Source organism: Hyperoodon ampullatus (genome assembly GCF_949752795.1).
Source record: "Hyperoodon ampullatus genome assembly, chromosome: 7".
NCBI lineage: Eukaryota > Metazoa > Chordata > Mammalia > Artiodactyla > Ziphiidae > Hyperoodon > Hyperoodon ampullatus.
This window is the reverse complement of record NC_136920.1, coordinates 62,493,707-62,508,113: the sequence shown is the minus strand read 5'-3', so window position 1 is coordinate 62,508,113 and position 14,407 is coordinate 62,493,707. Positions and strand designations below refer to the sequence as shown.

General features: G+C 40.8%; 1 protein-coding gene across 1 annotated transcript in view; it reads right to left on the bottom strand.

Moving 5' to 3' along the window:
• The window catches only part of NLRP14 (NLR family pyrin domain containing 14), a gene marked incomplete at both ends in the record, with an annotated part of 31,241 nt that extends 24,591 nt beyond the window's left edge, over positions 1–6,650 (bottom strand). The window contains 3 exon segments of the mRNA XM_079707808.1: positions 94–96; positions 98–272; positions 6,485–6,650. Coding sequence (XP_079563934.1) covers positions 94–96; positions 98–272; positions 6,485–6,650 — 344 coding nt within the window.
• Positions 6,651–14,407: the final 7,757 nt, after the last annotated feature.

Sequence of the window (14,407 nt, the reverse complement as noted above, 5' to 3'; positions counted from 1 at the left end):
AATGTCAGGACCCAAGCAGTTTCCCCATTCAGGTCATAATTAAGCTACACAAGACTGAACAAAATGAATCTATAGAAAATAGTACAGAAAGACTCACGATAATCTCTGTAGGTTACACTTTGGATGCATTAAGGCCTCACACAACATCTTCACTCCCTCATCCAGGAGATTATTAGTTGATGGATTCAGAGATAACAAGCTTGTGCTTCTGATGAGAGCCTTAGAGATATTTAGGCAACAAACCGTAGTTAGGTCACAGCATTGATTCCAAGCTGGAAAACAATACAGAAAAATAGAAATGACCACTCCTCAGAGAATAATTATAACCCCCACTCACCCAGCCAGAGGGTGTGGTTTCCCAGTCTTTGGGATTTGTTCTGAAAATCCAGTTTCCCTACATAGAATGAGGATGATTTAACTGAAGCACAGGGCTCTGATAAGAGAGTTAGGGAGGGGAGGGGAGGAAGCTTCTCTCTTCCATCCCCACCTCCCCAGTTCCCCTACGAAATATGTATGAAAGCATTTAAAAATATCTTTAAATTATAATCTTTTTTAATCTGGGAGAAATTTCCTTTAACTACAACTTGGAAGAAGGTGGAATGGAGGATGGCTGTATCCCTGCATTCTCTGACTTCTGAAACAGAATAGAGGTGGGCAGGAAATCAGAGGTAAAAGCTGTGACAACCACAAAACTGTCTGCCAAGAGCTCATTTCTTCATGGGAGCCAACCTATGTTTTCTGAGGAACCCTATCCTTAACAGTGAAAACAGGAAGTAAATCAGAAATAAAATAAAATGGTTTCTAAAAATAAAGTAAAAGAGGAAGGGAAACAGAAGAAGAAAATAAGAAGTACATGTAGAGCCCCTATTTTTTTTTTTTTTTTTTTTTTTGCGGTACGTGGGCCTCTCACTGTTGTGGCCTCTCCCGTTGCGGAGCACAGGCTCCAGATGCGCAGGCTCAGCAGCCATGGCTCACGGGCCCAGCCGCTCCGCGGCATGTGGGATCCTCCCGGACCGGGGCACGAACCCGTGTCCCCTGCATGGCAGGCGGACTCTCAACCACTGCGCCACCAGGGAAGCCCAGTAATTTTTTTTAAAGAAGCAAAAAGGAGAAAATTTGAGGAAACTTCAAAGGAATACTGAAATTCCTCCAGAACATACAAAATACAGTAGGTGAGGGAAAATGTGATATGTAAAGTACAGTTATCACTGCATGGGAGCCTATCTTTTCCTTCTTCTTTCCTGTAACAAAAGAAGGTGGCTCTAGCCCCTTTTCTATAGCTCATTCCTTCACCCCTGAATCTCATTAGAGTCAGGAATTATTAAGGGACCTAATCCATGAGAAATCTCTCTTCACTTCTCTAGCCTCAACTTCTCCCTGTCCTCTAAGTCCTTCCCATTAGCATTTAAACACGCCCAAGTCCACTTTAGTCTTTTACGAATGTTTCCTTCACTTCACATCCCCTTCATCTTCAGAGTCAAACGTCCTCACAGTCTTCTTTACTTTACGTATTATACCTCCTCAGTCCCCTGCAATCTAACTGTTGCTACCACAATTCCACTGAGATAGCTGAGACCAATGACCACCCTTTTGTAAAACCCACTAGGTAGGCATTTTAAAAGTCAATTTTCATATCTGTAAGCAGGAAAAATAACAGTACCTACCTCCACAAGGATTGGAAGATAACACATGCACCTAATTTACAGGGTGCCATACGTATAATCCTACTATTTTAACAATGCCTTAATTGTTGATATTTTGTCCCCCCTTGGCTCTCATAATATCCCATACTTCCTTCATTTTCCTCCTGCCTTTCTAGGTGAAACTTTGAGCCAAGATCTGTAAGTTCTGAATCCTACTGGGTTTCTACTATATGATATCTACAACTCTGACAGAGAGTACAATATACTTTGGCTTCCTTCCCAAAGGTTTTATGCTGTTCTTGAAGGAATTTTTTTTTTTTAATTTTGTGATCTTCCTTTGTTTACATTTTTGGGAAGAGGAAAACAGATGCTGTCTGGTGTGGCTCCTCTTCTGCGATGGCATTCATAAATTCCAAAATGTTCTGAACTAAAATGGGAATCCATTTTAAGAGGATCTATTTCAATTTGCAAATTTATTGATGTAAAATTTTACCACCTATAATAATGAAAGGATATTTGTTCAAAATAAATTATTCACTCAGCACATATTAATGATTACCATATTTTTTGAGGATCTACTGTGACAGGTTTTTTATGAAAATTTTCTCTAGTCCCGAAAGTTTGGTTTTATCCACATTTTACAGATACAGGGATTCAGAAATTAAGAAGCTTGCCCAGGTTACAGAGTTGACAAGGAGCTTATCAGACTACAAAACTCATTCTCTTTCTACTAGGTTCCACTTGCCTTCTAATTTCACTTTATTTTCCCAGACACTGGGAATTCAGATTTAATGAAATCTGTGTGGCTATGCTCTGATATCTGACCCCGTGCTGAACACCGGGCTAGGGGAAAGGGAAGACCTCTAAATATATAATGGCAGTCCTCTGAGCTCTAGCAGTTCCAGAACACAAAGGAAGGAGGAATTCTTTTCCATAGAGGGTAGAGATGAGAAGGTCTTGGAGAAGTTACATTTTATTTAGGAAACAGGATATCCCCACCCTTTTCATACATTCCTGTCTAATTTCCTTTCTTGGGCCACTGTAATCTCCTATAGCAGTTTCTCAACCTCACCACTATTAACATTTTTTGCCAGATAATTCTTTACTTGGGGGATACTGTAAGTGCATAGTAGAATGTTCAGCAGCCTTCCTGGCCTCTACCCACTATATGCCGTTAGGACCCTCAATCTCCCACAGCTGTGACAAACAAAATGTCTTCAGACATTGCTAGATGTTCCCAGGGCAGCAAATTGCCCCAGTTGAAACCAATTCCAAAGCCTTACCCTCTACTGCTTCGTACACAACTCATCAGCCCTTCTCTATGACATTACCATAACAAATCAAAGAAACAGAGTAGATAGCTCAGAAAAAGGCATTCCCATGAGATTGTAATGTATGATAGAAGAAACATCATAATTGGGAAGGGAAGCATTCAGTGTAGATTATTAGGACAACTTGTAAACCATCCAGACGAAACTTAGTATCCTCAGAATAAATCTCAGATACATAAATCAGTACATTGTTAATACTTCAAACAAGAGGGCAGAAAGCAGAGCATATTCATTACGCTTTAGAAAAGGAGGAATTTACCACCTTGGACACAATAAGGGAAATGATCAAGAATCAGATGAATATCAGGAGATATATTGTTAACTATGTTGAAATTAAAACTTCTTGTCCATAGGAATTCAAACACAAAAGGTAAACTGAAAACAGCAAATATTTTTAGGAAATTTGACAAATAACGAGTTGAATTTTAAATTAGTAAAACCACCTTAGAACTGTTGGCATTAACTAGTAAAATTGGAGATACACACCCAGACCCAGATCTTGGTTTCTAATACCATTCTCCAATAAGAGGAATGAGGGCTCCTTGGAGAAACTGCTGATTCTAGAGCTGGGGCTGGGAGTATACAAACTGAGTCTAAAGCTTCTTGTTATGCCGGAAAGTAAGGAAAAGAAAAGGATGAGGTAGGTCAAAAAGATACAAGAACCAACCCAAAAGAGCTCCCAATGGCAAAAGTAAGTAATGTAGTATTATAACCTAAAGTATAAAGCAAATGTTCATAAGTCTGTACTGATATAGATAAATGACTGAATGAATAAATTAATGGGGGGAAAGAGACAAATCTTACTTACAGAAGAATTCCAAATACTTTATGGAGCTATTCCTTCCTCCAGGAGGTGGATCTTAACCCCAGCCCACGCCCACCCAGGAGTGTGGATCATTTTTAGTGATTTGCTAAGTGGAGAAACCTGACAAACTCTGCCCTAGCCTGGTGAGCAAGGTTAATATCATCAACCATAAGTCACTGTTGACAGTGTGTACCACTGATGTGATTTGATGAGAATGGCATATAACCACTGTGATATTCTTCCCCCAAATCCATAATCCCAGTCTAACCACAAGGAAAATTTTAGACAAACCTAAATGAAATGCTACAAAATACCTGGCCAGTAACTCTCAAAAATGTCAAGGTCACCAAAAACAAGGAAAGACTGAGAAACTGTCACAGACCAGAGGAGACTAAGGAGACAAGATGCCTAAAAGTGTTGATAATATGGTATCCTAGAAAGGATCCAAGGGCAGAAAGAGTACTAGGAAAAAAAAATAGTGAAATCTGAACTAAGTGTGAATTAATAGTTTTAATTAATTGCTTTAGTTGTTACAAATATACTTTAGTAATACAAGATGTTAAAAATAGGGGAAATTGGGTGATGGGTGCACAAGAGCTCTTTTTTCTGTAAATCTAAAACTATTCTAAAATAAAATGGTTGTTTTAGAATTGGATTTATGCATACACGATGGCCTAGCAATTACAGTCCTCAGAATATATTATACCTAACAGAAATGTGTGTGTGCAGGTATATGCCAAGAGACATACAAAAAGAGCCATAACAGCATTGTTTGTAATTCCTAAGCACTGGAAAAGATCCAAGAGCAAACCTATAGTAGAACCAATAAATAAACTGGTAAATTCATAGAATGAAATCCTATGGAGCAATGAAAATTTATGATCTGTAGTTACATGCCACTAGATGAAACACACAAACATAATCTGTGAAAGAAGTCAAACCCCAAAAGATTATATACCATATAATTCCATTTATAAAAATATCAAAACTAAAAAATAGAAAACTAAACTGGTATACTGTTTATAGATGTATGTGTAAGTGTTAAAGCCATATTTTAAAAATGGGCTGGGGTAAGGAAGTAACTACCATAAAAATCGGTTTAGTGTTACCTCTGCAGGGAGGGAGGGATTTGTAATCAGGAAGCTTCCCCTGGGCTCTTGGGCACTCTACAGTAATGGTAATACGTTAGTATAGTGTAGTACGGTAATAGTAATCTTCTATTCCTTGACCTGGTGATGGTTTACATGGATGATCACTGGGTTATCATTCACTAAGATGCACATTTATGTTTAATGCAGTCTTCTATATGAGTTACAGTCCCCTCTAAAATATGGTTTTAAAAAGCTTCATATCACCAAAAGACATAATACAAATAGATTAGAAAAACACTGAAATAAAATTATTGTAAATAACCTTTTCAGGCAGGGGGAAAATAGCTAACAAGTATTTCAGAAAATGTTCAAACTTAAGCAGATACCAAAACTAATACAAACCAGGTGATATCACTCCACACTTATTAAAATGGCAAAAATAAACTTTAAGAAACAATACCGTATAACGATGAGAATGGAATGAAGCAGATATTGTTAGTGTAAACGTTAATATGTACATTCTTGGAAAGCTGCAGGTTTCACAGCTCTGGAGAACTTTAAAAATATGCATGACTGTTCAATCAGTAACTTCTCTATGGGAAATTATCCAATGGAAAGAATTCCAAATACAGAAAAGAAAGTTTTGTGCATAATAGAATAGTAAATAATCGTCAACAAATTAAAATTTAACGATGATTAGTGAAATAAATGCATTAAAATATGGCACACACTTGATTTTTCAGCCATTAAAATGATCTCTTCATACAGCAATATGCAACACATGCATGGTTAAAAGCAAATGGTAGGAGCATAAGGATTACAACTAAGGAATTGAAACCTCTGCATAAAAAATGGATGAAATATATCAAAGTATTAACTACTGTTGTATTTGGGGTTTAGGACAATTTGTAACAACTTTCTTTAATCAGAATACATTACTTAAATACGTGGAAAAATAAAAAGGTGAGAGAGGCAATATCAGTTTGTCAAATCTCAAAGAGATTATGAATGCCTGCCAACTGTACTTGAATTTGGAGGGTGGGAGCTCAGTGGAAACCTCTGTGAAGAGAGCAATTTTAGGTCTTTGCTGGGGGAGAAGGAGTGGGAGTGATAAAGCTTCACTACTATGGGTAGAGGGTGACTGATGCAGGGAGCAAATATGCGCTATTCTTTTTAGAACTTTGTTAGAAGAGGAATGAGAGAAATTGGTAGCGAGGAGCACAGAGAGTGCAAAGTTTTAGGCTAGCGATTTTGTCTTAAGTCGGGCGAGGGGGTTGGAGGCGTCACAGGGTGGAGGAATAACGGCGGAGCCCAGGTGGAGGGAAGATTCTGGGATTGAAGGATAAACACCTGCTCCGGGCAGAGGGGAGAGAACCGTGCCTGAATTCATCAGAACTCTTGACAGTGGGGATAATCATACCACCTGACATCAGGAGAGTTAAGAAACGGGCATTGCCCGCGAGTTAAAGGCCACACTAGGTCTTCACCCAAACTGCACTCATTACCCACGTGGGCACCCCGGTCCTGGGCTGCCCGCCTCCCCAGGTGCAGCGGACTGGAACCTGGGAAGTGGCCTCTCCCGCCCGGTCACCGCCGGCGCCCCCTAGCCAGCACCGTTCTCCCCCGCCGGGGTCCTAGCAGCTCTCCTCTTGGGCCTCGGGCCGAGTTTGCCTGCCCTTTCTTGTCTTCCACACAGAAGCCGGGCGCTGGCAAGACGCTCACGGGATTTAACTTTGTATTTTAGAGCAGGCAAAATACACGCAGAGAAGAGGACGGTCATTCCATACCTTGGGTCACACGGTGGGCATTGGTGGCGAAGGTTCAATTCCAGCGCTAAAGCCACGAACCCAGGAGGGAAAAGAAAGAGGGAAGGGAAGGGCTCAAGAGTTACCTGCTGTCTGTTGCGAAAGGGGAACTCACTCTTTGACCCTTTACGCCCAAACTCCCTCCTGCGCTGCGAGCCGAGCAAACGCGCGCGGAGTGCTGCTCGGGCCGCCCGGAATGCTTGGACCCTCACAGCCCAGCCCAGAGAGTCTCTTCCCATTGGCTCGCGGGGCAAGGGGCTGCTCCCACTCTCCCGCTCTCGGCCTGCGTCTTAGACCCGCGTTACCACGCCCCGCTCCTAGGAAAAGATACACAGTTCATTATAGGATCTTCTGTGTGCAGCACACCTTGGGGCACACAGCCTCCTTTTCCCGATAACCAGTTAACATGTGGGGAAGAGAGAGTCTGGGAGTCGGACCCTAGCTACGTGTGACTTTTCCCAGACAGGCTGACTTCTAATAAGCTGCGTTCCCTTATTCATCCATCCAATAATCCCTGTAACTGTTGAGCACCCACTTGTGCCTGACAGTTTTCTGGGCCTTCTCTAGCAGGGAACAAAACATTCAAAATTTTCCTGCCGCCCCCCGCCCCCAGACCCCCACACCTCCCATGGAGCTTACATTCTACTGAAGGAGTAGAGATAACCACCTGCAGTGTATCAGGTGGTGATCATCGCTAAGGAGGAAAACAGTGGGTAAGGGACCTAGTGCTTGGGGGTGGGGGCTAGGAGGTGGGTCCTATTTCTCTTGGGGTGGAAAAGGAAGACACTCTGCAAAGGTGACATTTACAGAAAGTGAGGGCATGAGCGATGCAGATATCCTGGAGATGGAGCATTCCAGGGGGAGGAAATATCAAGTGCAGAGGCCCTTGGGCAAGAGTCTGCCTGATAGACATGAGGACATTTGAGTAAATCAAGCATCATGGTCATCATGACCCTGTGTTGACATATAGTTAGTGGAATTTCATCCAAATCCCAAATCTCTTGTGTGAATTTATGGCCTTGGCCCCTCAAAGTTGGCTTAGACTCTAATAAATCCAGCAGCTTCAGCAATTAGAATCGTCTAACTCTCAGATAAGAGACCTCAGATTAAATGGGCAAATGTGTGTCCTCTTAGGATGGGGATTACCCATTCTAAAGACCCTTTTTTTTTTTCCTCTCGACATAGCAAGATTTGGGAGATTGTGGAGTTGTCCATAGCCTCATTTAAGGTAACACTTCTCCAGCTGGAATCTTCACGGAGAGCTTTAAACCTTATTGGCAAAGTAGGAGTCAGCATTCATTGTCATTAAGTAAATGTCCACTCTAGGCAGCAGATACTAAGGGAGCAGGCCTGCTAGTTGGCAAGATGGATCCAACAACCTCAATCACTCAGAAATCAGAGCCTTAGTTTGTAAAGATTCATATAAAAACTAATTCAAAAGGATAACCAACAGTGTGAGGGTGAGAGAAAACAAGGTACACTCTCTTGGTTGGGCTCCAGCCTACTATATGGATTGGTTATATAATAGCTCTTCAAGTAATGTGCTAAATATTTTATTCACAAGTCCATACATCTTAAGAGAAGCTATGAATGTTAGAGGTTTTGTTTCTGAAACCATTTCTAACATGCTCATAAAAAACCATGAAATAGAACACATTTATTTCATGAAAAAATTAAAAACTGAGGAGACTGTTAAAGAAATGAAGTTTTAGAAACTGAGGGTCCCAGAACTGTACCTTAGTAAAAATGAATTAGACATTTTCATTTTTATTTTATTTACATACATCTGACAATATTTGATTTTATGTGAATGCTTATGTTTTATAATATCTGCATGTTAGTGCAATCTTTTTTGTTTCTTTTTGACTTAGCTCTCCCACTAAAAAAACCCCCATGAAGAACATGTTTGCCCTTTATTGCATCATTATTTTAAAAATTCTGTTTTGCCTTTTCTCTATTACTTTTGGTAAAATTTAATTTTCCATGCCTTCTTTCCTTTTTTTTCCTTAGTATATGTGCTGCTGAAGCAAGCACCATGCCTTTTTTCCTTGAAAAGCTAATAATAATATTGAAATGCAAGTCTTATTAATTAACAACTACTAGGGAAAAGGCATTTCTGAAAAAATTTATAGATGTCTCCACAAGCCCTTGCAACTGGAAGGAGAGACACCATTCTTCTTCATAAAACTAATCTAACAAGGTGAAAAGTGGAAATCAGTAAAGAATATCCATCTTGTTTTGCTGTGCAATAAGGAGATCTGCATAGATATTCATAATGCTACCATCTTGTTCTATTTCTGCTTATATTGCACTTGAAAGTGTTAGTTGTATGGAGTACTCCTATAAGATACCTGGACTTTTGAAAGTATTGCAATGCCTTGTGAAAGTAACCTTTAACATCTAACATGAATTCTGAGTGATTGTAGTCCTTGTTCTTCTGATAATAATATTATAAATGACATCTCTGTGTTACTAGAAGGTAAAATGCTTGGAGGCTTGTCAAATAAGAAAGCTTGTGATTTCCCTTATCTCCCACAAGCACACAGGTAAAAGTCATGAAATTCCTTTTTTACTAAGAGTCTGAGAGACTTATAGGCCCTCAATTTTCTTCCTATCTTTACTCACAGTGATCTCCCAATAAATGAACCACATGAAGTACATCAACTATCCGGAATGTATCCTTTTGCATTTTTTCTCCATGCTTGTATAATTATACTCACAATAACATACACAAACACACACACACACACACTGAGTTACACAATTTGAATTATATTTTTCTGTTTTTTGCATCTTGAATTCCTCACCCAACAAATAATTTTGTGCGTTGGCTGTTGATGCTCTCTCCCCATCCCACTTCACTCCACCAAATAGGATGGCTCCATAGTGGATAAAGATTTTTATCCATTTAGTTCACTGTGTATCCCCAGCACCTAGAACAGTGGATGAGTCCACCCACACCTCATGAATGTAAGAAGGGACTGATGTGGAAACAAACATGACAAGTTGAAAGAACAATTAGGCCAGAATGGCTAATACGGCAAAAGGGAGCAGAATAATGAAATATGGAGTCAGAGAGGTAGGGAATTAGATGAGAAAAGTATGGCCCTATATGTAGGGCCATATAGGTCACTGTGAGAACTTTGGCTTTCACTTAGGAATAAGCTAGGGAGCCAAGTAAGGGTTTTGAGCAAAGTGAATAATCACAATTATGTTTTGAGAGAATCATCCAGGATCCTCATGAAGGGGATTGGAGGAGCAACAGCAGAAGCGAGGGACCAGTTAATAGTCTATTACAATAATCCAGGTGAGAGAAAATGATGGTAGCAGAGAAGCCTAGGTCTTGGCAGGAAGAGAGCAGGGAGGAAAGCCCCACCCGACCAGCGAGTTAGCAAGAGAGAAGCGGGTCCCCATAAAACGAAATTTGAAAAGCCCTCTTCGCGGCTGTGTGACTTGAATTTAGAGACGACGCTACAGCCAGAGCTAGTGGGTTGCCCATTCCGCCGAGTGCGCGAGACAGCAGGCGTTACCACCCCTCGCCCCCTAGGGTGACTGTTTCCCCGAATCCCCAGCCCCGATCCCCCTTCTCAGGGACCCTAAAAACACCTAGAACCGTCGCATTAACGTTAGTATCTTGGGGGGCTCAGCCCCATCCTCGGTTCAGAGTGCCATAGTACACGGTCCTCCCACCCCAGAACGCTGACGGTTTAAGGCCAGGTCTCACCTCGTTCTTTCTGGCCAATCAGGAGCCACGTCCTCCGGCGTTTTCCTTTCCCGCCCCGCCTCCTCCCGTCTCCATGGGAACGCCCCGAATGTCTACTCCGAGGCCTGGGGCTTCGGTTTTGGTCAAGCGAGGCTGCGGCCATTGTTTATTTAGACGGAGTATTTGGGCCGGTCCCCGTCCCTCTCCAGAGGCTCCGTAAGTGACGCGGACTCTCGGAAGCACCGAGCCAGAAGCGGACAAGGGCGGGGAGAGCTGTGGCAGGAAGAGAGGCAGAAGAGGGAGGGCGGGGGGCCGAGAAGCCGCTCCGGCTTTGAAATCTCGGACACCAGTGTAGGTGGGTTCTTCACAGCCGCCCTCCCCACGTTTAAACTGAAGAAGGGGAAGGAGAGAGGAGGCAGTAGCAGCTTGGGTCCTGGGGCCGGGGTGTTCGAGGCCGGGAGGTGCTGGGGCGGAGGTCTGGATGGGGAACAGAGACCTGGATGCGGAACGGAGGCCGCGCGTGTTTCCGCGACAGGAGCCGATGCCGCCGAGATCCAGCTCCGCGAGAACCGTTTATACGTCTGAATCCGGAGCTTCAGATGTACAAACTCTGGCGGCCCTTGGTGCGTAGGGGGAGCCCAAACCTGTCCTGCTCCTGGGACACCATAAAGCATTTTTCTCTCTAGGGAAAGAGGGCTCTTAACTGTTTATCATTTTCCCCAGGGACCTGTGATCAGCAAGGGAGGATCAGGGTGGCAAAGACTCATGCCCCCATTTTACAGGTGAGGAAAGTGAGGCCCTCCGAGGTCTAGAAGTTTGGTCTTTTTCGAAGTTCTACAAGTGGTTGGTAATAGAGTTGAGACTATGATCATGTCCTGGGGGCCCTAGATCTGGGATCTTTTGCTAAGACTCTGTAGTCTGATCTAATAGTAAATCCAGTATTTATGTTGTAAGAAGTAGGAGAGGGTGATGGAATTTACCTTTCTACTTAACTGATTGAACAAAATTTTTAAAATATACTTTTAGAAAGAACTATTTAAGTGTGCTGCTGTTTTTCCAATCTTTTAAAAAAATTGTTCTTGTTAATAATAAACTAGGAAATTTTTGAGGCTCAGAGAGGTTAAATTACATAGAAAGCATCTGCATTCCTGGAGGGACTAAACTGTGAGATCAAATTCTGTGTTTTCATGCCCAAACTAGAATCGTACTTTTCTAGATGGTCAGAAATAAGGTCCTGAGTGCCAGTTCGTACAGCTCTCCTTTCCAGTGCTTGAAAGGGAACAGAAATGTTCTTGGGCTCTTTCTGACCTCTGTCTGGGAGATCTGGGGGGTCACACTCAGTTAGTACGTGGGGATTGTAGTGAGTTTGGGAATTTCAAGTCATGCCCAATCGTTCATTCCTCCTTTCTTCTCCCTCAGCTCAGCCTTCTCAACACTCCACCCTTCCCCCAAAAAGGAGCACAAAGGAGGAAGGAATGGTCACTATTTCCCTCACAGTCTGATCCCAGGTGAGTAGGATTGTCTTTTCTCATTTATAAAATGCCCCAGACTTTTCCATGGATAGCGGGAGTAGTGGAGGTGGCCACGGGGATGGATGGACCAGACTGAATAGAACATATTCCTCTTTGCCTGGGAAGCTTTCAAGCCTCCTATGCAGCAAACCCCTGCCTCCTGCCCAGTGTCTTTTCCCAGCAATTACTCATTCAGTCAGCCAGTCATTCAAGCCTACTATATAATTCATACTGTTTTTGATGACCCGAGATGAATAAATACAAAAATGTCTTTCCTTAGCCTTGGGGAAACAAACCACATGAGGTTAATAAGAATTTCTAAAGTTATCATACATTAAACAGTGCTGGAATGAGTGGCACTTTTAAGTAAAAGACAGGAACAGGAACTCAGAGTTGAAAAATTACTATGAATTGGAAGATATCATTCCAGACAGGAAGACCATCATTTAGTCTCAGGCAGAATATAAGGGGACAAATAAGGAAACCGGGCTAGTTGCAGTAGAGACGTAAGTATGAATGTGTAAGGTCAGGCCATACTCTGGAGGGCTATTAGTGTTTAACTGGTTATTTATTCTTGTGTATCACTCAGAGTCCACGGCACATCAACCAGAGACAGCCATTATTGACATTTTGATGTATTTATCAATACTTAAAGAGTCTTTTATTTAATACTTAATATACATACATACTCACTAATCCGTACAAATACTAGTATGTATGCATACATACACATATGTACAAATATGCAAACATAAATTTAAGATACATATATAAAGAGATGAGTATTTATAAAAAAATTTGAATCATGACAGATAGGCTCCATGAGGGCAGGGAATGTTCCTAGTATATAGAACTATGCCTGGCATATAGTGAGCACTCAGTGAATATTTGTTGAATGTATGAATGGCTGTTATATGTTTAATTTTTTCATTTAACATATTTTTGCATCTATGTTCCTCAGTGATATTGGCCTGTAGTTTTCTTTGTTTGAGAAATCTTCTCTGGTTTTGGTATCAGAGTGATGGTGGCTTCATAGAATGAGTTTGGGAGTGTTCCTCCCTCTGCTGTATTTTGGAAGAGTTTGAGAAGGATAGGTGTTAGCTCTTCTCTAAATGTTTGATAGAATTTGCCTGTGAAGCCATCTGGTCCTGGGCTTTTGTTTGTTGGAAGATTTTTAATCACAGTTTCCATTTCAGTGCTTGTGATTGGTCTGTTCATATTTTCTATTTCTTCCTGGTTCAGTCTTGGAAGGTTGTGCATTTCTAAGAATTTTTCCGTTTCTTCCATGTTGTCCATTTTATTGGCATATAGTTGCTTGTAGTAATCTCTCATGATCTTTTGTACTTCTGCAGTGTCAGTTGTTACTTCTCCGTTTTCATTTCTAATTCTATTGATTTGAGTCTTCTCCCTTTTCTTCTTGATAAGTCTGGCTAATGGTTTATCAATTTTATCTTCTCAAAGAACCAGCTTTTAGTTTTATTGATCTTTGCTATCGTTTCCTTCATTTCTTTTTCATTTATTTCTGATCTGATCTTTATGATTTCTTTCCTTCTGCTAACTTTGGGGATTTTTTGTTCTTCTTTCTCTTATTGCTTTAGGTGTAAGATTAGATCGTTTATTTGAGATGTTTCTTGTTTCTTAAGGTAGGCTTGTATAGCTATAAACTTCCCTCTTAGAACTGCTTTTGCTGCATCCCATAGGTTTTGGGTCGTTGTGTTTTCATTGTCATTTGTTTCTAGGTAATTTTTGATTTCCCCTTTGATTTCTTCAGTCATCTCTTGGTTATTAAGTAGTGTGTTGTTTAGCCTTCATGTGTTTGTATTTCTTACAGGTTTTTTTCTGTAATTGATATCTAGTCTCATAGCATTGTGGTCGGAAAAGATACTTGATACGATTTCAATTTTCTTAAACTTACCAAGGCTTGATTCGTGACCCAAGATATGATCTATCCTGGAGAATGTTCCATGAGCACTTGAGAAGAATGTGTATTCTGTTGTTTTTGGACGGAATGTCCTATAAATATCAATTAAGTCCATCTTGTTTAATGTATCATTTAAAGCTTGTGTTTCCCTATTTATTTTCATTTTGGATGATCTGTCCATTGGTGAAAGTGGGGTGTTAAAGTCCCCTACTATGATTGTGTTACTGTTGATTGTATTATGTCAATATGAATACTGACATAATACAAAAGGATAATCAGGGAGATAAAGTGGAGATTGACCACTTTCAACATATATTTATTGGTCATTTGCATTCCTTCTTTGATAAATTGACTCAAATTACCTTTTTCCTACTGAATTTTTTGTTTCCATTTGATAGAAGTTACTCAGTATGTAAAATATGGAAGCCATTTGTTATATGCTGTAAATATTTCTTTAGGTTATCATTTGCCTTTTACTTTTAAGGACTTCTTATTTATATAACTTAAATTTGTATAAAGTGAATCTTACTTCTTTTTATTTATATGTATAGTTTTATGCTTTGAAAGTTCTTCTTATCCCCAAATCTAATATATAAT